The sequence below is a fragment of the Sinohyriopsis cumingii genome, unplaced genomic scaffold (genome assembly GCF_028554795.1).
Source record: "Sinohyriopsis cumingii isolate HCF-2022 unplaced genomic scaffold, ASM2855479v2 utg001869l, whole genome shotgun sequence".
In the NCBI taxonomy this organism is placed as follows: Eukaryota; Metazoa; Mollusca; class Bivalvia; order Unionida; family Unionidae; genus Sinohyriopsis; species Sinohyriopsis cumingii.
In genome coordinates, this window is record NW_028316075.1 from 713,814 (window position 1) to 739,689 (window position 25,876).

A 25,876-nucleotide genomic window follows, 5' to 3' on the forward strand; every position below is an offset into this window, starting at 1 on the left:
CAAGTCCACAACCTAGGGGACATGACCCATGGTCTGTATTAGACACACTGGTATGTCTCGTTGTCTCATGTACTGCAAAACCTATATATGGTAACTGACTGGGAATCTCGACATATTTCAAATTTTGACCCAGGGCTAGAACACTTGCATGAATCATCATTGGAGCAAGACTGAAGAGAGTAGCAAAAAAATCTGATGCCCATGTCTTGGCCCTGGCCTTGATGATGACACATGCCAACTTTTAGATTTCCTCCTACAATACTTAAAATATGAAGGTTTTTTTTTAATAAAAATAAGTATCATGGGACAATGGTCCAACCCCAAGAGTTACAGTTAAATTTTAAAATGACTGCATCTAAAGGCTACCCTCATTTGTATCCTAAACTTTAACGTTTTTGTCTTAATGGTGTAGGTGACACCCTGAAGCATGTGGACCCTCTAATTTCCATTTGGTCCCCTCCTTTATTCCAAATGAGGTGCCCATTGGGCTTGTGAAAAAGAAAAAATAAATATGCCTCAGAAAACTTTGATTGCACTGATGAAGTGCAAAACTTTATTTTGAAGCTGTTGAAAAACTAGTTTGTGTTTGTGTATTTCCTTACTTTTAACGGAGCTTTAACAGTTTTAGTCATATTGCTAGTGTCTGCAGTTTATAGTGATGTCTAGCACTAGGGCAATATGCTGGTAACACAAAGCTGACCAGTCCTGACCAACTCTTAATGCTGAGTGCCATGTTTGGTAGGAATTGGTACCATTTTTATAAGTCTTAGGTATGACTTGACCGAACCTGCAACCTGCCACATCCCAGACAGACACTCTAACCATTTAGGCCATCAGAGCGGTCTGAAAGACTAGTAAATTATTAATATTTACCCCCATGTATGCTCTTTACCCTTATGAAGATCACCTAATTATACTTTCATCAAAAGCAATAAATTTTGTGTACAAAGCGAAGCATGTGACCAAGGAATGGGGAGCAGATTACATGGGTTACTGTTCTACCAAAGGTATCACAAAATACTGTTTTGGATATTTATGTGCATTACAGAAACCAGTCAGAATCAGTCTAGTGGGTGCCTGAACTATTCCAGCAGCCACTGCAACTAGTGCAATGATGCATGGCTACATAATGGGATTAATGCTAGTGTATATACACAAGCTGCTGCTGATTACTTTATTGTCGTAATCTATAGAGTTTAAGCCAATTGTTGATTTTTGCGTGCGTGTGTGTGATTTGGATTATTAACATAGCTTTAACAATTTTTCAGTCATATCGCTACGATTTCTGCAGTGTGGCAGTTTACAGTGATGTCTAGCACTGCGGCATCATGCCGCAGACATGTAGCATGATGTCCCACCCAGTCACATTATCCTGACACCAGACCAACCAGTCCTAACACTAACCTCTTAATGCTGAGTGCCAAACGAGGCAGCTGTTAACACCATTTTTGTAAGTCTTTGGTATGACTCGGTCGGGGATCGAACCCACAACCTCCGGTATCTGAGCCAGACGCTCTAACCACTAGGCCACCGGAGCGGTCCTGATCTTTTTTGGAGATGTTATAAATAATAAAGGGATCAAAAGTGGTCCATTGTTACTTTAGTCTCAAATTAAAATCATCCGTCTTTTGATGGAGGTGAAATATAATGCCTGAAAAATGTTTCTGGCAGAAACACTAAATTATCTTTTTTAGTTCCTGTTTAATTGTTGTTGCACTGCACAAGATAATTCTAGGTTAATGAAAAATAACTGAGCTGTCCCTTGCTCTAGACCAGCAAGTTGTTCTCCACCTTTTTTTTTTTGTTTTTGTTTGACTGGCCGCCAGTCAAACAAAAAAAAAAAGGTGGAGAACAACTTGCTGGTCTATCACTTGCTCATGTTTAAGCTAGTGTAATGCAAAACTGGTTAAACATGTTAAGCAGCACCTAATTTAAGTCAGCAACAATAAAAGTGCAAAGAAATGAGACCTATATAAAGCATGACACTCTTTATCCAAGGAGTAAATATGACACTGACAGCAATTAGACAATGGCTGACCTCAAGATATAAAAGAAAACATCACTTTCCGTGCAATATTTCACACAATAATAAACCAAGTCAATTTATTGAATTTGTTTTTACTCTTTGTATTTGTTTGTATTTGATGTACCGCAACTGCAACGTTATGTGACAAATAACAGTTCGAAAAAAAAGTATAATTTTGCAAAAGGAAACTGGAGTATATCGTTTGCACTATGCATGTGCCTTCTAAAAATATTTATAAAAAAAAAAAATTCTTGCAGCATAGAGTCAAAAGGTCAAGAACAACGTTCACTCGTAACATGTCTGTTCGCTTTGACTGAACTTGACCTTGGCATATTCGGTCCCTTTGTTATCGTCTGCTGCTACCCAAGAGGTTCTTGATGATTTGAGTGTTTGGACAAGATAAACCACAAGAACACTCTGGTAAAGATTCTTGACCCGTGTCTCCACCAAAGGAACTCGCTGTCGTACAGAATTAGTGACCACAACTAAGAGACCATCAATTTAACTTTTTATTTGGGTTGGGTGATCTGGGGATTTTCTTTCCAAACAGTGTTTGTATCTGTCACCTAGTGATATTTTTGTTTAAAAAAAAAATATAGCATTAACAGTCTACAAACATACAAATTCGTCTAATATGCAAATAAGATCGACACTATATTTCTCAAAGCTGTTTGGATTGGAAATTTTTTATCGTACAAATTTACAGCCCCCCCCCCAAAAAAAAAAACTGAATGGTCTGACCAATACAGATTAGCCAGGTAATGGATGCTACTATTTGTTATGGAAAACTTTTTTTCCTTCAGATTATTCCGAAAATGGAGAAAAATGGGAAGAAACATTCTATTTGTAATACCGCCCTTGTACGGAGCAGTCGATGAGGTAGCACATGGCTGAGTTTGTTTGCATGGGTCGAATTACCATATTAATCCGCATGTGCTGTGAATTTTACTTAGAAAAAATACCACTAGATCACAACACAGGAATCCAAAATGGTTTACTTGCAATTAACACTGTTCTTTCTTTCTCCCGCCATTTTATTATGTCACCTTATTGATTTGTATGTAATGAGGAGAAAAAATTGGAGTATAACACACACACACACACAAACACACCGATCCAAACGTCACGTAAGTAAATCACTGTATTGTTGTGTAAACACGTGACAAAAATGTAATAAACAGTCCTTGACAGTGTATGATGCAATATAGGTACTGTATTGGAACACATTTGCCAGCACCGCAGCAAAACGTTGATACATTGTTAGCGGATTAACTCGACTCAATCAAATCAGACCGAACGTTGGTAAATTGTTAGAGGACTAGGCTCAATCAAAGCAACCGTCTTTCAACAACTTAACCCAACTCCAATCGGTTCAATGTACCGTAACTCATCTCTACAAAAACTAAACGCAGCCAAGGGATATAAAGGCAAACCAGGTTTTATTTTAGTCAACAACGTCATATCAAATTATATTTTGTCCTTACGATGTTTTAGCTTGAACATGCACACTAAGAAATAAAATGTATATGGTCTCTTTTTTTAATACTAAACAACAGGTCCCCCTTGTCTTGATGAAAGAGTACCAGTGGTCCTATCAAAGTGCAAGGGTCAAATATTGTCTGGATTCCGAAACGTCCTGTTTCCCCTTTGTGCATAGTAAAGTAAGTCTACATCGTAACCTAAGTCCTGCACGGCGCTTATTGTTGGTAAATAATTCTAAAAAAAATCTCTCTCTGGGTTCGAGTCTCGGGCTCGGCTAACGTGGGTACGTGAGAAAGCACGCCAGTAGCATCTCGTGGGTCGATGGTTCTTCCCGGGGTTTTCAAGGGTTCTACCTCCACCAGTTACACTGGCCGCCATGTATAGCCTAGGCCGATAAATCAGCCCTTCACCCGTGATGATATTGATTTTCGGCCATCAGTATACACACAGTTGGGGGGTTGATTTCTCGGACTATGTATAGCCTATCTTGTGCTGAAAAATGGCGTTAACTTAAACTTTACAACTCTCTCACTCTCACTCTCTCTCTCTCGGGGACACCGAGTGATCTAAAGCTCACACCGCCATCTCACCTCTATGTGGTTTCGTGTCTGGGGTATGTGAGGAAAGCTTGCCAGTAGCTTCTCGTTGGTCAGTGGTTCCTTCCTTGGTTTTCCTGGATTCTTCCTCCACCTTTTTTTTGCTGGCCGCCACGTATAGCCTATCCTGTGCTGAAAAAATGGCGTTAAAGCCTACAACAACTCTCTCTCTCTCTCTCTCTCTCTCTCTCTCTCTCTCACACACACACACACACACACACAAACACACACACGCACCGCTAACATACAAAACGTACAATTACCACAGTCGATAAAAAATAGCTCCAATATTTTGTTCTTTTCATGTAGTGCAATTCAGACTAAAAATAAAATATGTATATTTCAACTGAGGCCCTGCATATTATTAGTACAAATTGGGACTAATGTGCATTATAATATACCATTTCTGTTGACTACAATGTAGCAACACTTAATTAAATTCTGTATTACATGTTGAGCATCGCCATTTCAAACCTTCCAAACTCACTGGCAAAACAGATGTATTATGTGTAAAAAAAAAACCAAAAACATTATCGATCCACATGACTTAAATTATCTTGTATCATAAAAGTTGGGAAGTAAAACAAGGGAAAACGGTTGTTTTCCATGAGAATTATGACACTTTGTACAGAAGGTGAAATCCTTTGATAACTTAAAATATTATAAAATACAATATATATTGTACTCACCTTATATCTGATCTATATCGAACTGGTTATTTTGAAGAGCGAAAGTCCAGGTTTTGAGTCCTTAAGCCCGCTATACCGGCTAAACGATGATGAAATATTTTCTGTGTATATTTATGTTCAGTGTGCATGCATCGACCACGTGTACGGAAACTTAGCACGTCATAACTAGTCACCGCCCACTTTCTTTGTATGTTCGCCTGGCCAATAATCTTCACCTTTCGGATTCGGTCTAATGCCCCAAAAACATTAACATTACCTAACTGAAGATAAATAACTGCAGGTTGGATTAAGAAAGAAAGCAGTGGGCTGGATATCAGACAATTAATCCACATGTTTCCCTTTGGAGTTTCTATACAATTATTTCTTGGAACAGTTGAATGCTTCAAACAGAGAGAGACATACAGAGAATGAGAATTATCAATGATACAGAAATAAACGGCAAAATTGGGTCCCGATTAATGGGGTGGTGATGGTGGCACGTGCCCTGCCCTTCCCTCTTCCCAGTCATGTCGGCCCCCTGGTTGTCGTGGATACAATTACATGTGTTTAAATAAATCATAGGTCTAAACCGTCCAATACTTAGCCTAATATAGCTGCGATAAAAAAAATTGTACACATTTATATAAATGACTGTTTACATGATGAATGTATTGATCAATAGTCGCCACCACCCCACCCCCGATACATTTCTTATTAAACAACATAAATAAAAGTTTTAACACAAAGGATGGTCAAAATGAAACAGGATACAATAATTACAGTCTGAAGAAAAAAAAATAGAAATCGAATCTATTAAAACAAAGTCTGATAAAACAATGCAGATAACAGTACATTTGTTAGTAAAGTTATTAATAATTAATGTTACAGAAACAATAAAGGCAAATACTGGCGGCTTTGGATTCGGAGCTCGTCAAATATTGCGGTACATTTGGAAACAAATTTGTACAATTATTTCCTCTTACAGTTGGAATAGTATAGCTATGTCTATTACTTGACCCAGAACCGCCAATATTTCCCTTCCTAGTTTCAGTACAGTTGTTTCTTGTACTGTTTGTTTCTTTGTAGGAGCCAGGCTAGCACAAAAGTCAACAAATAAATGAGAGAGAGAGAGAGAGAGAGAGATTTGTTTTGTGGTTTCTTGGGTCTGACACAATTTTTCAGAACGTAATGGTCTATATGTGGTGGTCAGTATGTTTGGTGGAGTAGTACTATGTAAAATCCCGTGAAGAACCACTGACACGCTTTCTCACACACTCACGTTGGTCGAGCCGAGACTCAGACCCACGTGGACATAGGTGAAATAACAATGATATGCAAAGAGGAGCGCTTTTTACCCCTGGTCCCTCGGCCACCCAGAAATAAACGGTACAGATACATTTATGTCCTTACACACATTTTATTCAAAATAATATATAATCGTTTTGACACAAAAAGATTGGCAAAATTAGACTAAATACAATATTTTCATTCCCGAAAGTAAAAGTGGAACTTGTCAATTACAATTTTATTTTAAAATATCTCTGGAAGACAAGCTTTATATTGCAATTATATCTTGAAGGGTTATGATTTTGTACCTCAGGCACATCGACAAGGTTTAGGAATTGTAGAAAAGAACCTGGACCAACCTTATCGAATTTGCATTGGAAAAATAACAAATATTTGAAAAGTGATGCTCAGCCAAGAAGGTAATGATAAAGATTACGATAACCTGAGACAGCTCATGTTAACTGAAGAGTTCAAGAATTGCATCCGTAGTGATGTCAAGACCTATCTTGATGAGCAAAACTTTGGAGACTTTCGAAGATGCTGATCGCACAGATGATGATTATTCCTTGACTCAATAGTTTCATTTGTCAGTAAGTATTTCGCTTGTAGTGACGTCACTAGGGGGTGCGGACCGCACTGGGTGACATCATCAGAGGGGGTGACAACAAAGTGACATTACTAAGGATTATGTATGGTCTGTTACGGAAGGAGGTTCATGGGGTGACACCACGAGTTACTGCACTGGGTGAAACCAACCCTAGTGACGCCACTGTTCTCTTGGCAGCTTAAAATCACCTCTGTCCCTGCGATTACTTCCAAATCTCAGTCCGGCGCATATTTTAATATTCAGACATCTGATATGACAAATATTTTTAAAAAAATAATCTTCATCTCTTCCTACGTGCACTTATTGTGACAAGAAGAAGCACGTATGTAATTTCTGATTGATACAGGTTGAAAAATAAGAAACAAATCAAAGATAGAGCTATTCCAAATGCTCTTTTTTATTAACAAAATTAGTCAAGGCCACGGTTATGTATTAAAAGTAATACAGTTGTTAGATGAAACAAATCCAAGTCTGATTTTATTAAGGAGAATTACGGAACATTCATGTCCAAAGGTTCTGTATCATTTGTTAGTTAGTTAGCTTCGAACAGTCTCCCGGGTAAGCTTAACTAGTTTTCTAGCCTGTCACTCACCTGTGCTCTTTCTGTTGTTTTTCATGAAAAATGTGGCATTCTTCGTTACTATGTAACTGTTTCACGTATGAAGCAAATTAACGCGACAATAGTAGTTTTATATAAGGGGGTTTCTGTCCCAAAACCCTATTTTGTATTGGACGACAATATGATCCCCCCCCCCCCGCTTCCTCAAGTTAGTCAAAACAAATACGAAAACAATTTTGCATGAGGCAAATTTTTTATTTCATAATCGTTTAACCCGTACACGTTATTGAATCATCGCCTTCGTCAAACAAAATAGGGGTTTGATCCAGAAACTACCCTCTTATATAAGACTACTAATACATTTCACACAAAATTGCTTGAGAATATTATATGATATTTCACACAAAATTGCTGCAGATTTCTCAAGATATTGTTAACTTCTTAGCTTTTGCAATAAAATAACTCTCATCGAAATGATAGAACAAATATAAATTAATTTTACCGCTGATAAGAGAATCTGGTTCTAACATTTTGATAAAGTTTCTATGAATAACTATTGTCTTATTAACGTAACACTTATTTAGCTCAGCAGCTACTGTAATGTTTCTGTATTTGTTTGGCAATATTTGATTATAAATATTGGCAACAGTTTGGGCAAGCTATTTTGTGATCAAAGCAAGTTTAGCAAATATTCCGTGTAATTGTTACAAGCAAGAGACAACTTTATATTGTTTCTATTTTGAAAGTATATTTTTCGTTGTTAAGCACAATCGTCATATGCTTACCCTGGAAGAGAATTCTTTTAAATTTTAACGTGGTATCTTCCACTGTAAAATCTCCCATTATATTTATAATTCACACAAAATTTACCGAATATAGTTTTTTTCCATATTTTACAAATCCGTTTGGTACCAGTTCAACAAGTAAATCATCGTTGACTCTTAGTATTTGATCTAACATTATAAACTATTTACTTCTGAGATAAGCTCGACGTTGATTCAATATTTTATTATAAGTCGGTGTTGCTATTATTGTTCTGATATTTTGGTTCTATTTGTTGTTGTTGATCGCTGATAACGCAGTACCTGCTCCTGACGCTATCAGCAATAATGGATTTGCTGTTCTCCTGCTGATGATATTCATCCTGTTGTTAACATAATCGGGATATAGTTCAGCACGCTTATGATTCCGCTGTAATATTTTCTGGCGCGTCTGATACAATAACGTTTTTTATGACGTGAGTTCTGTGAAAACTAGGTCCAAGAGTCGTCAGACGAAACTGACGCCGATGAAAGTTACGTCAGTGTCTGAGAACCATCGGAAGTAGAGTGATCTATGTTGACTGCGAAGCAGCGGGAAGAGATAGTGACGTTACAGGTGTGGTATTCCGATGTGCTTGTGGAAATACCCGGGAGAACGTCACTTGTCGAGTTTGGGTTAAAGCTGATGGACGACCGACCAGTTCAGTGGAAACCGTACCCTTTGCCCCACGCGAAACTACAAGTGGTAAGAGAAGAGATCGAGCAGTTGATTGCTCTGGGAGTAATCCAACCCACCGATTCTCCATACACGTCTCCTGTAGTCCTAGTGGAGAAGAAGGATGGCACCCATCGGTTTTGGGTCTACTACCGGAAGTTGCACCAGGTCACGGAATTTCAAGTCGAAATGCTACCTGACTCAGAAAATACTTTCGCTTCTGTTTTGAAAGCGACATATTTTTTGAAGTTGGATTTGTCCAAGTGCTATTGGCAAAGTCCTGTAAGAGAGAAGGATAGGGCAAAACTAACTGTTGCTACTCCCGACTTGACCTACCAATGGTTAGTCATGCCGTTCGGAGTCCAGAATGCGCCCAGCGTCTTCACTAGAATGATGCGGAGGTTGTCAGAATCCATGCCCGATAGGGATGTTCACAACTTCATGGATAATCTCTAGCTATCCACAGAAGCGTGGGGTGAGCACCTCACTCTGGTAGCTGACGTTTTGGAACGGCTACGGCAAACGGGATTGACGGATCGCCCTTCCAAATGTCACATTGAATTCCGGACTATTTGGGACACACACTGAGTCAAGGCACGCTGTACCCAGAGAAGTCGAAGATAGAGCAGCTGAGAAACACTGCACGCCCCACCACGAAGTAGTCGGAAACTGTCTGCTGCCGATAAGAACTACTCCGTATCGGAGAGGGAAAGCATCGGAATCGTATTCGGGATATCATGGTTCGAGCGGTACTGATACGGGCGGAACTTCACACTGGAGACCGACCACCAATCCCTCTCGTATCTAACGCAAGCGTAATTGTCGAATGGACGCTTGATGCAATGGTCGCTATTCTTAAAGCAGTACCAGATGCAGATCAGATACGTGAAAGGATCAGAGAACGTAGGCTCCCATTTCATGAGCAGGAGCGCTGAAACGGCATAGATTGCTCAGTAGATAACAGTATGTTGGTTGTATATTCGTTCCCGTAGTCAGCTTGTAGCGTCATTATGATTTTGTTTCTTTTATTGCGTGCAGTAACGTATATTTGCAGTTGAAGGAATTTTGGGGAAATAAAATCCCGATTTTATTCTCATGCGTGTGTGTGTGTGTGTGTGTGTGTGTGTGTGTGTGTGTGTGTGTCACGTTTGCTAAGCCCCAGCTATAAATTTATGTATAGGTTATACTCTACCTGTCGTGGGAATATTACCGCGACTTTGTGTTTGATCTCTAAACATTTCCGTGGGGTTTGTGTTGAACTCTTACGCAAGGTTACCATGACGAGCCAGAGACCTGAAACTTGAGTTGGAAAGGCGACTGATCGCATCACTTAACAAAGGCTTGCCGTTATTACACCTATATGTTAAAAGTTTGTTCAAGGATCAAAGGAAAGTCCAAGAGGTCAACAAGGCATATTCATATCAGTCCCCACGTTGACAGACAGTGAGATGGACGTTGTCCACTAAATTTGATTGGATCAGTCCACAGCGATATCAAATAAAAAAAATTGAGATAGATGGCGTGATTACAATTCAGACCCGAGTGATATTGGGCCTTATGTAGAGAATTATTAGATGCGATGCAGAATTATGCAGATTGTTAGCTTGTGGTCATAATTAATTTTTTAAGTTGCTATTAGGTTACTTAATAGTAAACCAGTGCATGTAAGAGAAAATCTAGTTTTCGCCTAGATGGATTGCTGATCAATAGGATTTACTCTGAAAAGCCACTTGTAATTTGATCGCAAAACTTAGAGGTAGATTCTAAGGATAGACAAAACTCCGAGAAAGTCAGCAAGTTATTTACTCTATTTTGCATAATAGTACGGCATCATAATTGTAATCATTTGTAGCATATACACTTAATTACTGTGATTGTTTAGTATGTAGAATTACCTTTGTAGTGTTTCATTTACATGCGTATTGGAGAAATGGTCTTGAGCCTTATGTAGAGAATAATTAGATGCGAGGCGGAATTATGTAGATTGTTAGCTTGTGGTCAGAATTAAATTTGTAAGACGCCATTAGGTTACTTCATAGTAAACCAGTGCATGTATTAATTCTTTATGTTAGAAGTATGTAAGATTATTTACTATGGACGTATGCATATATCAGAGCATGGATATTTGAATATTTGAGTACTTTGTGTGAGGTGAAAGATAAAGAAATTCATCTGATTATTGTGATATTGTTTTGCATAGCGGGATTAGGAATATGTACTGATGTGATGCAATTTATTGATGTATGTATAAGAAGTAATTGATATCGTGCTGTATTATGACATTTGTTTTACCATACAAGAACGTATGGGTATCTCGATGTGAACAAATGCGTGACCGAACAAATTTAATAGCCGTTATCTAATGATAGGCTGTGTGTAGTATGAGATGAGAGGGCTAAGGAAAAAGACTGTACCGTCCCTGTGTTTTCACATGAAGTTTTTTAAGGGACACATAACGTTCTGCTCCATTGAGTTCCGAGTTTTCAAAAGTTGGAGACGGAAGTGAGACTAGCCGAAACAGTTGAAGTCGACAGAAGTGTAGTCGTGGGGGGAAAAAGTGAAAGAGGAGGAGAAGGGGTCTAGAGAAAGTCGAGGAGGAGGAGAAGGAATTTGGAGGAAGGTCGGAGAGGAAGAGGAGAAGGAATTGGGAGAAATAGGAGAGAGAAAGGATACAACAGATGATTAGAAATACAAGAACAGGTGGAAATCAGTCTCACACTGCTAATCAAGTGATGCAATAAGCTTATTAAAGAGTCCAGCGGAAGGAATGTAATTGGAAATTTGAGTCATTTGATTATAGAACTGTTATTAAATTGTTATTCATTGAATTTCAACCTTTTTGTATATTTAACCATCTGCATTGTTCTCCAGCGGCCTGGAGCTTTACATCTATCTTTCACTAAATTGAACTTCCAACAAATGGAGCCTGATTGGGACTTCTTAATAGTTTAAATTAAATATTGGCAGCACCCCACCCCAACCATAACAATCATCACAGTGGCAGCATCGTACAGGATCTGAATTAGACATAAATATTATCTTTAGGACCTCAAGTATTAGTTATTTGGAAGTAGTAGTGAACAGTTGTGAGATATTTTCCATCCTGTGTATTTTGAATTTTTATGATTTCCAACTTGTATATGTTATATTTTTTGTTATCGAATACGGCTACCGACTAAGGAGAAGCTATACCATGCTGAAGACTCATGTTGTCGTCCAATACAAAATAGAATTTGGAGCCAGAAACCCCTTATATAAGACTACTACAACGCCTTGAAGGGAACCCTCCGCTAGCAGACTTTTGGTACTACATGTGAACCCTCGGGGAAGCTACCAAACTTTAGCCTAGTTATGCAGAATGGATGGATGGATGGACAAATGTGTTGGTGGTGAAAAGATTGATGGATAAAAGAAAGAACACAACAGAGCAATGAAAGTCTATTAGAAAACTTAGACATAAGAAAAGACATTTACTCTCTTTCATCCAAGAAAACGGCATGACAATAACAACAAAATGTATTAATAAACATCTAATGTGTGTGTTTGTGAAATTTTAATTTTTAACTTAGCTTTAAAAAAAAGTTCAGTCATGTTGGCTACGATGTCAGCAGAATGGCAGTTTATATTTATGTCAAGTACTGGGGCATCATGATGCAGACATGTAGCATAATGTCTCAATCAGTCACATTATCCTGACACTAGGCCAACCAGCCTAAACACTAACCTCTTAATGCTGAGCATCTAGTGAGGCAGCTGTGGCCGGGGTTCAAACCCATGACCTCCCGCATCCGAGGCGGATGCTCTAACTGGTAGCAAATGCAGGATTTTCAAGTGGCAGCCTTTATCAATGTCTGATCAACACAGTTTTCACTTAGGACCAAATAGACATCATAAGAATTCTTGTGCTGAAAACCACGTTGATAAGACCATCCATCCATGTGTAGCAATAGCAAGATTTTCAAGATCAGATGTATCAAGTGGCATCATTTTTACTGAAGATCAAGCAGACTTTAGGATGAATGTGTAAGTAAAGTTTCATGGCAATGTTCCTGTGGGTTCAGGAAAATAAGCGATAGCAAACTTGTTCTAACTGATGGACAGTGGACAGATGGATATATTACCAGCCATTCCATAAATTCTTCTGGTTTATGACCAGGAGAGCTACAAGTATACAAGAAATATGTTTAATGCATATGTGTGTGTGTGTGATTTTAACATAACTTTAACAATTTTCCAGTCATATCACTACAATGTCTGCGGTATGACAGTTTATAGTGATGACTACCACTGGGGCATCATGTCTCACCTAGTCACATTATCCTGACACCAGGCCGGGGACCCCGTGTGGCCTAAAGCGCTCTCCATTATGGATCACTGCCATCTCAACTCTGTCTGCGTGGGTTCAAGTCTCGGATTTTCGGCTAATGTGGGTATGTGAGAAAGCTTGCCAGTAGCTTCTCATGGGTCGGTGGTTCTTTCCGGGGTTTTCCCGGTTTCTTCCTCCACCATTAATACTGGCCGCCATGTATACCCTACAACAACAACAACTGACACCAGGCCAATCAGTCCTAACTCTAACCTCTTAATTCTGAGTGCCAAGTGATGCAGCTACTAGTACCATTTTTGTAAGTCTGTGTTTGGTACGACTTGACTGGGGTTTGAACCTGCAACCTGCCACATCTGATGTGGATGCTATAACTACTTAGCCCACTGGAACAGTCCAAAATAAGCTTAATCATGAACAAAAAACAAGTGAAGTGAGTTAAAAAGTTTTATTGTAAAAATATGTAACAAAGATACTGTAAATACCTGTGAGACATAACAGTGCTAACAGTTTCAGAACTGGATATCACATGAGCATTCTACTCTCAAACTGCAAAGGAGACCAACAAGATCTCAGGATGAAACTTTAAAAGTCAACTAATCCTGAATCAATATCCAATATAACATGTACATCATGATTTAACTTCACCGATTCAGAGAAAATTATCTGAAAACATAATATCACTTTAATTGTGAAATAACTTGTATGATGATGTACTCAACATGCCAGGACAAATATACTGGTAGTACTTAATGCATTACATTCCAGAAATTCTTCAAATCTGAACAGTATTTACTGTCAAAAAAAATCATTAATGAAAATGAAGCATTCTTTATGATAAACATATGTGAAAAAAATTATAAGTTTTGCAAGAAATATCTATTTCCCTTTCTTCCTGACAACTCAAGTTAGACATAACTGGTTAGGATGACTGTGGTTTATGTTTTAATAATAGGCATTTCATTCAAAATCACTCTGAACAATGGTTTAACATCCTCCAAATCCATGGATACATTTTAAAATAAATGCAAACAATATTCGACAGGCTTTTGTCATGCTGAAAGTATCCTCTGCATCAACACTCTGTACGAAAATGCTGCTAATAATCTCTAACTTTTATTTAGAAGTCTTAGATCTCAATCTGTTAGAGTAATTATTTATTGTACCAGCCATTAACGTAAAGAGTAATGTTCGACAAACAAATGAGAGAGCAAACAGAAAGGAATACTGGGAATAGGGAGAGACTGAAAAAGAATCAATATAATATACACAAATGGCAAATTATGCTAAGTACAAATACACAAAACAAATGAAAACAAATTTAAAAAATGTATTCACTAAATATCAAATACAATGTGCCATTAAAAGCAATAAATACAGACATATGTACTAATATTTCTTCATTAAGATGAATTTTATGGCCAATATTGCAGAAGTTGTTTTTGTATGGATGTTTGGAAGTCAGCATTGTGATACTTTTCTAATAAATATATTCTTCATGAAACAATTAAAATAGCAGCTCTCCTTACAACTTGTCTTTCATAAGGAGTTGTAAAAATGTGGACATTTTAATTAGCATCATATAGCCATTTTTGTGCTAAGGTGCTCTTAGACACAATACATGCACTCTTAAGGAGTTATGTCACAGAGGTGGATTTAGAAGTACAAATAATACATTATCAGTTAAAAAGGAACATAGAAAGGGGGTCATTTTAATTAAAATGAACCACCTCATTTCAAATCCTCAAATCAAAACCATGTATAAAATGTCCTGGATCAAACCCAATCTCATTCCACTGGGAGTACAAAAATTTTTTGTTAAAAACATTCATTACATCACTCAAATGATAAAAGATATCACTAAATTGAATTCAAACTAAAAACTGAAATTAGAGAAGATTTTGAAAACCATTATGTATCATACATTGTGTAAGCTGTGGATTGGACTTTAAATTTCTCACACCTTGGTACCTTTCTTTATTTGTCTGCAATTTTCTTCATTCAACCATGTATGTTTGTTTTGAAGAATCACAATATTATTAAGTCATTCATCATGAATTCATTTACTGAAGTAATCATTTGTTTGTTCAGTTAATGGGATTCACTTTAACAAACACCCTTCGGTGAAACCAAGTTTTACCTCACGAGAAGTGGTCTGTAGCAACAAAGGGAGGTAACAATTTTAATTTGTTTTATTTTTACAGCTGAGTCTGAGTGTAGTCCAAGTAAGTGGATTAATGAAACTTCAGACAAACTCAAATTTATTTCCTTGTAGCAAAATTGAACCATTTGATTTATCGAACTTTTCCATCCATGTTGAGCCCACTCATGAGCTTTAATAATATGATTAATTTAGTCAGATAAAAATGAGTGCATATGGAAGCTATATTCCAACTCTGAAGAGGGTCAGATAAAATATTACTGAAATAAAAGCAAAACACTTTAACACTTGAGTTAATCTAAGGTGAGGATAGACATGCAAATGGCTGTCATATTTATCACTCTGTCAAGATCTGACCCTGGCTGACAAGACAATTTAGTTCAGACTTAAACTCTTTTGATGAGATTCAAACCTGGAATTACACGTCATTTATTAATGTTTCATGGGTCAAAACTGGCCGACTTAAGCTTCATCCAATTTGATTGCTAGATTCTATATTCACGTACAAATGAAACCCTGTTTTGAAGTCCCATCAAATTTTACAACTGCACAATACACTTCCTTTAATCACAACAAATACTATCTTCTAGATTCTGTCCTCTTTGACCCAGATCCAGAAGCAATGCGGCCACGACTAGGCTGTTTATGCCTCTGCTGTGGAGCTAGATCTTCAGACTGGGGAACTTTCTTCCGAGATCCAACACACATAGACTTCAACATCTGTAGGACAGCGGTAGGAGATACATTCATCTTCAGTAGATCAATAATAATCCTGGAATGAAAAAAAAAGATCCAAAATTTAAATCTCACTTTTTTCTCTCTCAATACAACAAATTAGGAGACAAGTTATGGGAAATTGTTGCTTATACAGTGTGAAAATTTATTGTAGAAACGCACTATTGTACCTGATGTCCGTTTCTGCTCAACTCTGGTTTGTAAGATTAGGCAGTAATCATCTAACCATTTCCCAAAACTAACGGGATCAAACAATTTTGAATGACATGCTCTGAATTCGTTTATTTTCAAGAGCATAATGTTTGTGCTGTTACATCTTCATATATACTTAAATTTATGGATTATGAAAGTAGTTTTATTGTTCCTACAAAACAAACCAGACAAGGGGCAAAATACATTATAATGAATTACTTTTTACTAGAGTCCTGAAAAATGAAGTAGCTGTCCCTAAACTCTAAGGCATTACAGGACATTTACCTTGGTATGTTACTGAGAAAAACACTTAGCTTCAATTTCCTCAGCATGATATAGCCAATAACGTGTTAAAAGTTACATTAAAACCGAGAATAAACAAACAATGAAGCAAAATTATTCTCTTATTTTAAGAAGTTTTTTTTAAAACAGTACATGCACTCATACTTCAAAATGGTCAATTACACTGTATATCAGAGTGCATCTTGGAGAAGAAAAGAAATTGTGGCAATTAAATTCATTAGCCTTTCATTCAATTATTTTCAATTAAATCTTTAAGTTGTAAAATGTAATAAATTAATCACAGAAAAAAGCACTAATTAATTTCAAAAGATATTTTCTTCCTGTGTGACCTTTACTTGTGAACCCTGGAAAGAATCATACTCCCAAGATCTACTGGTCAAGAGAAAGAATATTTAATCCCCTATTTCTTTGGAAAACTAAGCATGTTGGTAAAAATGATGATTAAACAAGTAACATAAAATTTTTTAGTGTTTTTGGATTATTAACACAGCCTTAACAATTTGAGTCAAACTGCTACAATGTCTGCAGTGACACAGTTTATAGTGATAATCTAATGCTGGGGCATCATGGTGCAGATATGAGGAACTTGTCACACCCAGTCGCATTATCCTGACACCAGGCTGACCAGTCCTAAAACTAACCTCTTAATGCTGAGTGTCAAGTGAGGCAGATGTTAGAACCATTTTTATAAGTCTTTGATATGACTAGGTCGTGGTTCAAACCCACGACCTCCCACACCTGTGGCAGATGCTATAACTAATTAGACCACTGGATCAGTCATAAATGTATGTGATCAGGCTATTAAAGTGAGATGAATTTAAAAAAAGCAGGGGGAACGATTGGGGATGTGTGTGAGTGTGTTGTACTGTAGAGTGAGTTTAATCTTTTAAACTTCAATTATGGAGCAAGTCTGGTATATAATAAAAAGAAAATTTTCTTTTCCTGTCCTAATATTGAACATATTTTATCTTGGTACTAAAAATGATACATTTTAATTCATGGCTTTGCCACCTGCTACAGTATGTTTTTGGAACCATGCAATATATCTGGTATTATTGTACGAAAAGAAAATATCCTCTATGTGTGTCTTGCAGTGTATGTCACTCTCCTTGGTATATTTCAGCCAGGTATTCTTGAACCTAATCGTTATTGTATAACTCCTATTTACAAAATTTACTTTGGTTAATTAAAGGTTCGAAAAATAAAAAGTATCTTCTTTTTTTTAAAAATCGTGTTCAGAGTAAAGGAATCTGTTATGCTGTGTGGACGACAGTTTCACTTTTACCTTAACTGTATTTTCAGGCTTCTTAATTCTACAGTTACAATGTTCATTTTTTCTCACAAATACTTTGAAAAGTACTCACACTCTTTATTACAATATCCACATGTCATATGCATACTCTAACTAAAAAAAAATCTGAAAATGTCAATGTTCCACACCCATCATAGGACACAGATTTTGTCAGGATCTGCAGACATCCAGATGATCGAAACTGGGTCAAAAGTTGAAGTGCGAATGGAAGCATGTTGTCTAATATTGATTAAATGGGCCAGATATCTGGATTAAATGGGTCCAATATCTGGATTCAGTGGGTCCAGATAATCATGTTTAACATTATATTTAACAGTAATTATGTCAACATTAACGTCTTGTACACATTTGATTGCAGAATACTTAAAAACAATAAAAATAATGACAAATGTATATAAGAATAACGTTTCTTCATATCTCATGCCCCCACCGCAGAATTACACTCACTTTTACTTTAACAACACTATTTGGTTATGGTTATTTGGACGACACAAGATTATTTTTATTTTTTTTACAATAGTCATGATCAACAAATTAGTTTATAAATCCATATATACTGTAATATGTACAAATCTCGGGTGACATGGTAGTACAGAAGAATTATCCTGATAACCATCATCCTTGAGGACTGAAAAAGTACTCTATTACACAGAATGAACACTTTTCACCGAGTCTTCCGATTTTGTGGTTTGCAGACACAATAAAATCCATGAAAACTTGTACCCACAAAAATAATGATTCAAAGGAAGGAAAAACTTGCACTGTGCACATTTTTTCCCACATTCTGAAGTGATCACTGAAGATATTTTTCGGATAAAAATATTTTTTCACACATTTAAAGCCCATTACTGAAATTATTAGGACAAACATATTTTTTAAAAAAAAGAATTATGCAACATACATAAATGTAGCTTGCAATTCTAGCCAACCAAGCATGTGTATTTTTTTTTAAACATGTTGGGCTGAAACATGTGTGAAATGAGTAAGTGTGAGGAATCTGTACCAACAAGTGTCTAGGCCATATGGATTTAAAAAGTATATAAATTTTTATTAAAATAATAACTCACTTGAATACACTAGGGTCCAAGACAACTCCAGCCAGTTGTGCCAGTTCATACTGTTCCATTTCATCAGCTGTTAAAACATTTTTGCTCAACAGCTGGAAGTTAAGTGTTGTACTTCGCTCTAGCTTCTGAGTCATGGTGAAGAATAACTGAACACAGACAAAAGACAAAATATGTATTATAAAATACATTGTTCAAATATTCAGATTTACATTACATTAAAATATGAAACAAATATACTTATACACAGCACTTTTGATCTTTTATCATATTGTTAACAATTTAAACAAGAGGCCCAAGCTGGCCTGATATTGCTGATCTGGCTTACATACCTTACCAGTCGACATTTAACTAAGTAGGCTTATGGTGTACTTTAAGAACACAACTTTTATGAACTATCTCACAAACTTGCAGTGCTGCAATTTGAGTGAGCAAAGGAAACATACATTAATCCAAAACAAATTGCCAGTTTTCTACTACATTTAATGAATCCCATAAGGTGATAATTATTACTGGACATGCTCACGTTAAGTGTATCTACTTCGTGTGAGGCAAGAAAAATGTTAAGTTTTCAAAAGAATCAATCTAGAAACATGATTTGGAATATAGTAACAAGGTGGAGAATGTGTGTGTGTGTGTGTGATTTGGATTTTTAACATAGCTTAAAAAAAAATTCAGGCATATCGCTGCAATGTCTGCAGTGTAGCAGTATATAGTGTTGTCTAGCACTGGGGCATCATGCTGCGACACATATCATCATAATCCATCCAGTCACATTATCATGACACCAGGCCGACCAGTCCTAACACTAACATCTTAATGATAAGTGCAAAGTAAGGCATATGCTTGTATGTATGTACAGAACGAGTTTTCATGCAGGCAGTCCTTTACATGAGCCAAGAGTAAAGGAGGGGTCTTTCTGGATACAGATTGAATACCAATGATTCGGCTGCTAAAAAAACAGCGTGGGGGTTGCTACTGTTTTCCTGAGTAAATCCATCATTAGATCAAGCAGATCACTGATCATGAACATATCTTGGAGTGGGGAAATCGTTACTATTTTGCAAACCCTACCCATTGTTTTCTGGATTAGTTTTAGTATTTGAACTGCTGGAAGGAAGGCATATGCCAATATTCTCCACCAGCTGATTGCAATGGGTACTGATGGCTAATGCCTCTGGGTCTGGGAATGGAAAGATGAAAGTGGCCAGTTTGTTGTTTCACACTTATCGTAAATAGGTCTAGTAATGGTTGCCCCCCCCCCATATTTCTTTTCATATTTAATGGACAACAATTTCAATGTTGTGTTGAAATAATAAAAACGACACATGGAATTGGAGCCAGGGCTTGAAATTTTTTTGTTAAGTAACTTGCTCTGGGCCTGAAATTTTTTTCTTTCAGCACTGGTCATTATTCATTATTTGCTATAGTAAAAGTCAATTAGGTCATGTATGCAATCAGTACTGACTATTTCACTAACAGGTGTTTTGTAGAATTGGATTTTACAAACCTTTAAATGGCTATTATTCACTTTATTTAGATCTGCATACATCCATATTCCTGTGGAAAGCCATTATTTACATGCCCTGAGAAACAAATATGGCAAAATACAACTTTAAAGTACATGGACATTTTTGGGCAAGGCAGACTTAAAGGTATGATCAAGTACAAACTGGACTGAATTGGTGTGCACTGTGATATCACAGGGATAGCTATACATGTTGAAGAAAACAAAATGTGTACAACCTATTGTGAGGATTAGGCATGATATGTTCTTTTCTTGACCCCATTTAGTACCTAGCCATCACTGTAAAAATCCATAGCGATCAGTAACCATTGCTAAGTTATCTGATGAAAGTTACGGTGGAGAGCACTCAATAATTGGTACTGAACAGACTTTGGTTAAATTAAATTTTAGAACAGACAATTAATATTAAATTTAACATGAGTAAATGCACCTTCATAAGCACACTGACATGCACATGTTTTTTTATTTAAGTGAATGTCCCCTGAGATAATAATAATATCAACCAGTACTGTAATCAAATTTATTTCATTATAAATACTTAGATTCATGATTATAGTCTAACAGAATAATTAATGCTGAGTACAAGCATCTTGCACATATGTAGTATTCTAAGTTGTCCTGATAATCACCTCGATACGGATGATTCTATGTTGATGTGATGATGAATGCCCCACCTATCTGGTGGCCTAAGTGAGAGCGTCTGCCTCAGATGAGGGAAGTCATGCATTCGAACCCCAGCCAAATCATACCAGAGACTTACAAAAATGGTACAAGCATCAGACTAGCTTGGTGCTAAGCATTAAGAGGTTAGTGTTAGGACTGGTCAGCCAGGTGTCAGGATAATATAACTGGGTGGGACATCATGCTTCATGTGTGCTGCATGATGCTTTACTGCTAGGCATCACTATAAACTGCCACACTGCAGACATCATAGCAATATGACTAAAACTGCTAAAGCTACATTAAAAATCTAAATCACACACACATGAAAAGCACCTCAAAGTCATGTGAACTTGATCAGATTCTGACATCTCTCTTACTTGAGTGCTTAGATTCAATATTGCTGTTATCAATACGTCTCTCTCATCAAGCGAATTCAAGCGAATTCCCCAATTTTTTTTCAAAACTGCCATTGTAAAGCCTTTGATGAAGAAACCAATGCTTGACCATAATGATTTAAAGAACTATCACAATGATTTTAACCTCCTATGTATGTTAAAAGTCCTTAAAAAGTTGTTGTATCCCAACTTGTATCTCATCTGAATTTAAATAGTCTTTTTAGCAATCTACAGACCATATATCACCCTTGCCATAGGAATGAAACTGCCCTCTATATTCCATACACTCAGCTGTTCTCAACTGTCAATGACTGAGATCCTATTTTTCACTATCCAGGATGTACAGAGGTTAATGTCTGATATGAAGTCAAGGATGACATGTAACAAGCTGTAAATAAAAGATGATAAAACTGAAGCCATCCTGATTACCAGACAAATACTTTCTTATTCAAATCCTTTACCTCAAACAATAAGTATCAGCAATACCAATATTAAATCAAACAGTTAGTACAAAACCTAGGTGTCACACTAGACAGTCCTTTCTCGTTACACCAACATGTAATGAACATATGCAAGGCTGCATATCTGGTGCTGAGATGCATCAACTCCATTTGCAATTTTCTTTCAGCTGATTCCACTAAAACATTTTTGTTTTCCTCAGTACTTTAATGATTGTACTACTGTAATTCACTTCTATCTGATCTGTCTCAGTATCTACTGTAGAAACTTCGAAACACAGCTGCTATGATTTTCCTTAGAATACTAAGAACTGAGCACATCCCTCAATCTGCTCTGTAACCTCCACTGGCTATCCATTCAATCCAGAATCAAACACAAAATCTGTTCACTATGCTACATTTCATTTCACTAAATGGCTCAAGTCCAACATACCCATCTGTATACCCCATCTAGAAACTTGTGCTCCTCTTCTGACACTGGCCTTCTCATTGTTCCCACTGTTTAAACAAAGTCATACAAACAATGTGCTTTTGCAGCTATGTAGAACGAATTGCCCATCGACCTTATGATACAATGTGATCTCATTTACGAGTGCCCTTAAAACACACCTTTTTCAACAACAAGAACAGACTTAATGACTTAAGAAAGTTTATTTTCCTAATTATTGTCAGCATGTTTTTGTTTTTTAATTTCATGGTGTTTGTTTTTTTAATTGTGTCATTGTGTTTTTAAGTGTTATCTAATATTGTAAAGTGCTTAGAGCTTCTCAAGATTAGGCCTGTACTAAGTCCACATTATTATTATCATCATAGGTCTCAGAAATGCTTAATCACGCATATCTGGATGCCAATTATTTTTCTGGGACACAGAAAATCACTTAGGTGGGAGTCCACCGTACACATGTAAAAGGTGGGTGGAAAATTCAAAGACTTGCCAGTCCTGCTTCAGCCACCTGCTTTGTGGGAACATGTGTTGATCAATTAGCTGTGCTGATATTTACAATGACAGAATTCAGTGACTGAAAGACCCCCTGATGTACATGTTGCCATTATAACAGTACATAAAAAGAACATGATGCAATATCTGGGAGGCAAGTTCAAAGGGTCTGACTGATACTTACAGTGTACTGATATTTACAGAGGCAGAAAGACCCAGTGATGTACATGTTGTCATTTTATAAGAGTACATCAAATGAAAAACTTTAGCTTTATTATTGTGTTCATTTCCGAGTGTGGTGGAATAAGCAGTGCATGTGACCTACAAATTAAGACGTGCTGCAACTTTGAAAAAATGCTATTCACATATGTGATAAGTATTTTGGGGTTAAATGGCAAACTGAAAAAGATTGTAAAGAGATTCAGAAGAGTGCTCAAGTTGCTATAACTGACAGTTCAGATGGGACTGGAGCCAAGTGTAAGGAAGTGTGTGATGTCTAGCTTAGTACTTGGAATATGAATTTCCTTGGATTGAAAAAATTCAGTTCACTCTGATGGACAAACAGAGTTATGTCTGTTAAAAAGAATGTAGAAATTAAACACAACGGCAACCAATAGTTCTTCTGATTTGCATAGTTTTTAGGAAGGCGACTGCAACTTTTGCTGGTGGGACTCTATTTTTACCAAAATGGGAGTGCTGGACTCAAAGTTTTAAAATCCTAGCGTGACCTCTGATTATTATTTGCCAAAGTAATGAACCGTATTCGTAGATTACTCTTCAAATGGAGACAAAAGCTCACAAACTTGACAAAGTTAATAAATTAAAGATTTGCATGTTTAACTCTGAAGGATGTAGCAAGGAAGAAATTAATATTTAAACAGTGCAAAATGTAACATGTAGAGGCTCATATCTTTTCCAACGTCCAAAAATGAGTATGTAAATGTGTCTTGTAGACTCAGATCATTAGATGCATGTATTTTCACCCCATCGACATTTATCATTCATGATACCAACGCACAGATTTGCATTTTCCGCCCTCTATGCGATATTAATATACTACAATCTATTATAAATAACTGAACAAAAAAATTAACTAATTCTCTAACCTACGTAGTATCAGTGGGGGGACACAAACAATCACTTTGAATTATACATATTTCTTTTTCAAAATTGTTGGTACCGGAAACGGTGCATAGAAACACCCAAACGCGAGTCTTACGTTAAATTGATCACTTGTCTACATAGCGACCGGGAACCAGGCTAGTCCCGAGTGCGCCATGGAAATTATTTTTGCGAAATTAACGAAACTGAGCGAAATGGATTAATTTTTATGCAAAATGGAGTCTCTTTATTGTATTGCTTTGAACTTAATAATGTAAATATTGTTTTTTCTATAATTATGAACGAAATAGTTTAATAACTTGTTATTACCTCAAATGGAAAAAAGAGTTATTTTGGGCGAAATGGACATTCATTAGGCCCAAACACGAAACGACTCACTGCGTAAAATTTAAACGTGGAATGGAATAATCGTAAACTAAGGTTTTTTCTCTCTTAATTTTTCTAAATGTGTAATGCTATTTCACTTCTAGTTTCATGCAATATTAGTTTATTTTAGTGGAAAAATTGGCATGCGATATGGAGCATTGACAATTAATAGTTTCTGATTCTTAGGTTACTCAGTCAGTATAATCACGAACTTCACACACACACACACACACACACACACATGTAATTGGCAGCAAGTTTTGATTTAGATGTATTGATTATCAAGTGAGGCAAATTCAATTTTCATTCACCAGTTTCTAAAGATCGATCATATTTGGCTACATTGTCGATTGGACGCAAAATGTGGTTTGTGTTAAATTTGTTTCTTAAATCTGTTACAATTCAGCCAACCTACGATGACCTGGCCTTGGCATTGGCTACATTTTGTTGTTCTAGATTTTAAACGAGGATTAAAACATTACCTAGCTTTGTCTTTTGCTTTATTCTTTTTATAAACTAATGAACTTGGCCTGGATGAACTCGGAGTTTATTTGTGAACTAGCAATGTTTTATATTCCAGGTTTTGAAAACGGCAAAAGTACATTTTTAAATATGATGAATGAAATGTTTCCTATAACGGTTGTACAAGTTTTGTCCACATTAACGTTTTGGCTACGGATATTTTGATTGCGGCTGGTTAATTTGACCAATAAAGTACGCATTGGATGCGACTGAATAGGATCTGTGTAATTTAAGAGAAAATGCATTTTCGAACGGGGGGGGGGGGTAAATAAGTGATGAAAAGTAGTGTGCGGAATCAAGACTGCAAAAGTGCATGCATGTGTCTTTGAATGTCTCAATGGTATCTGCGTTCTGAAGCACGTATGTTTTCAGGTAAAGAATGTGATGGTCACCCATAATTGTGCAACTAAATGCATGCGTATTGTTCATGACACTTATATTTTCCCAGGTAAGTGTAGAGTAAAAACGCTCATGTGGTGACAATGAAGGTTCATTGAAATTTTCGAAAAAAATCCATATACTTATATTTTCCTTTACAAGGGAGTAAAGCGAACCTTTTTCGTCAAAGTCTGGTTCGTACGGGTAACTTCCTTCTTAATTTAAAAACACCTCTTTATTGGCGTGTAATCTTAAAACGATCATTACCATTCGTTGCAAGTTTACCCACGAGTTTGTTCAGTGCTTGGTTTAGAACCTGTAAGAAATCGATGAATTGTAAATGACCGAACCAAAACGTCATGTATTTTTCCTTGTTGTTGGTGAATGACACTTATCCATGTATTCGATCCCGTTGTGAGTGCTTGCATTATTCAGGGACCATCATACCCAAACATGTTATGAAGCACAACGGGAATTCGTGTTTTGCTTGGATGAATTCGCAGCTGTAAATTCCACGCGCTGAGTGTGGCTCCTTTATACGCGCTGATGAAATGGCAGTGATCACGTACTTTGGAGCTTTCAGCACTACCGTCGGTGTCAAAGGGACCATCACATATTCAGCAATTTGTGGCCATTGAAAACTTGCACGTTTTCTCGTTGGTCGTAATCATGTTGACGTCGCCCGCCACACGGTTATGATCAGCGAGGACACATG

The 25,876-nt window shown here is 36.8% G+C and overlaps 2 protein-coding genes across 5 annotated transcripts in view; both read right to left on the reverse strand.

Moving 5' to 3' along the window:
* Positions 1-4,942, reverse strand: part of LOC149771429 (asparagine synthetase [glutamine-hydrolyzing]-like) — a 33,843-nt gene extending 28,901 nt beyond the window's left edge. Inside the window, exon 1 of the mRNA XM_089948481.1 lies at positions 4,794-4,942. The gene's annotated coding sequence lies outside the window, so the exon portion shown is untranslated. The remainder of the gene's footprint in view (positions 1-4,793) is intronic.
* An 8,517-nt stretch (positions 4,943-13,459) lies between these two features.
* LOC149771430 (mitotic-spindle organizing protein 2-like) lies at positions 13,460-23,992 on the reverse strand. Of its 4 annotated transcripts, none has more exons than XM_089948463.1 (3): positions 23,884-23,992; positions 18,796-18,941; positions 13,460-15,958 (listed from the first exon to the last, which is right to left on the reverse strand). In XM_089948463.1, exons 2-3 carry the CDS (start codon positions 18,927-18,929, stop codon positions 15,766-15,768), a joined length of 327 nt encoding a protein of 108 aa, XP_089804589.1. In that variant the 5' UTR covers positions 18,930-18,941; positions 23,884-23,992; the 3' UTR covers positions 13,460-15,765. The 4 variants fall into 4 exon arrangements, with proteins under 4 accessions (XP_089804589.1, XP_089804588.1, XP_089804586.1 ...); XM_089948462.1 differs by having other exon boundaries at positions 23,880-23,985; XM_089948460.1 differs by lacking the exon at positions 23,884-23,992 and adding an exon at positions 22,270-22,956.
* Positions 23,993-25,876: the final 1,884 nt, after the last annotated feature.

Excerpts from the sequence above, each read along its gene's own strand:
- LOC149771430 (XM_089948460.1), bottom strand. The coding sequence starts at position 22,326 with ATGAGAAGGCCAGTGTCAGAAGAGGAGCACAAGTTTCTAGATGGGGTA. Across the intron at positions 18,942-22,269 it reads TAGATGGGGTATACAGATGG|TTATTCTTCACCATGACTCA; the intron begins GTATGTTGGACT and ends GTCTGTGTTCAG. Across the intron at positions 15,959-18,795 it reads TTGGACCCTAGTGTATTCAA|GATTATTATTGATCTACTGA; the intron begins GTGAGTTATTAT and ends TTTTCATTCCAG.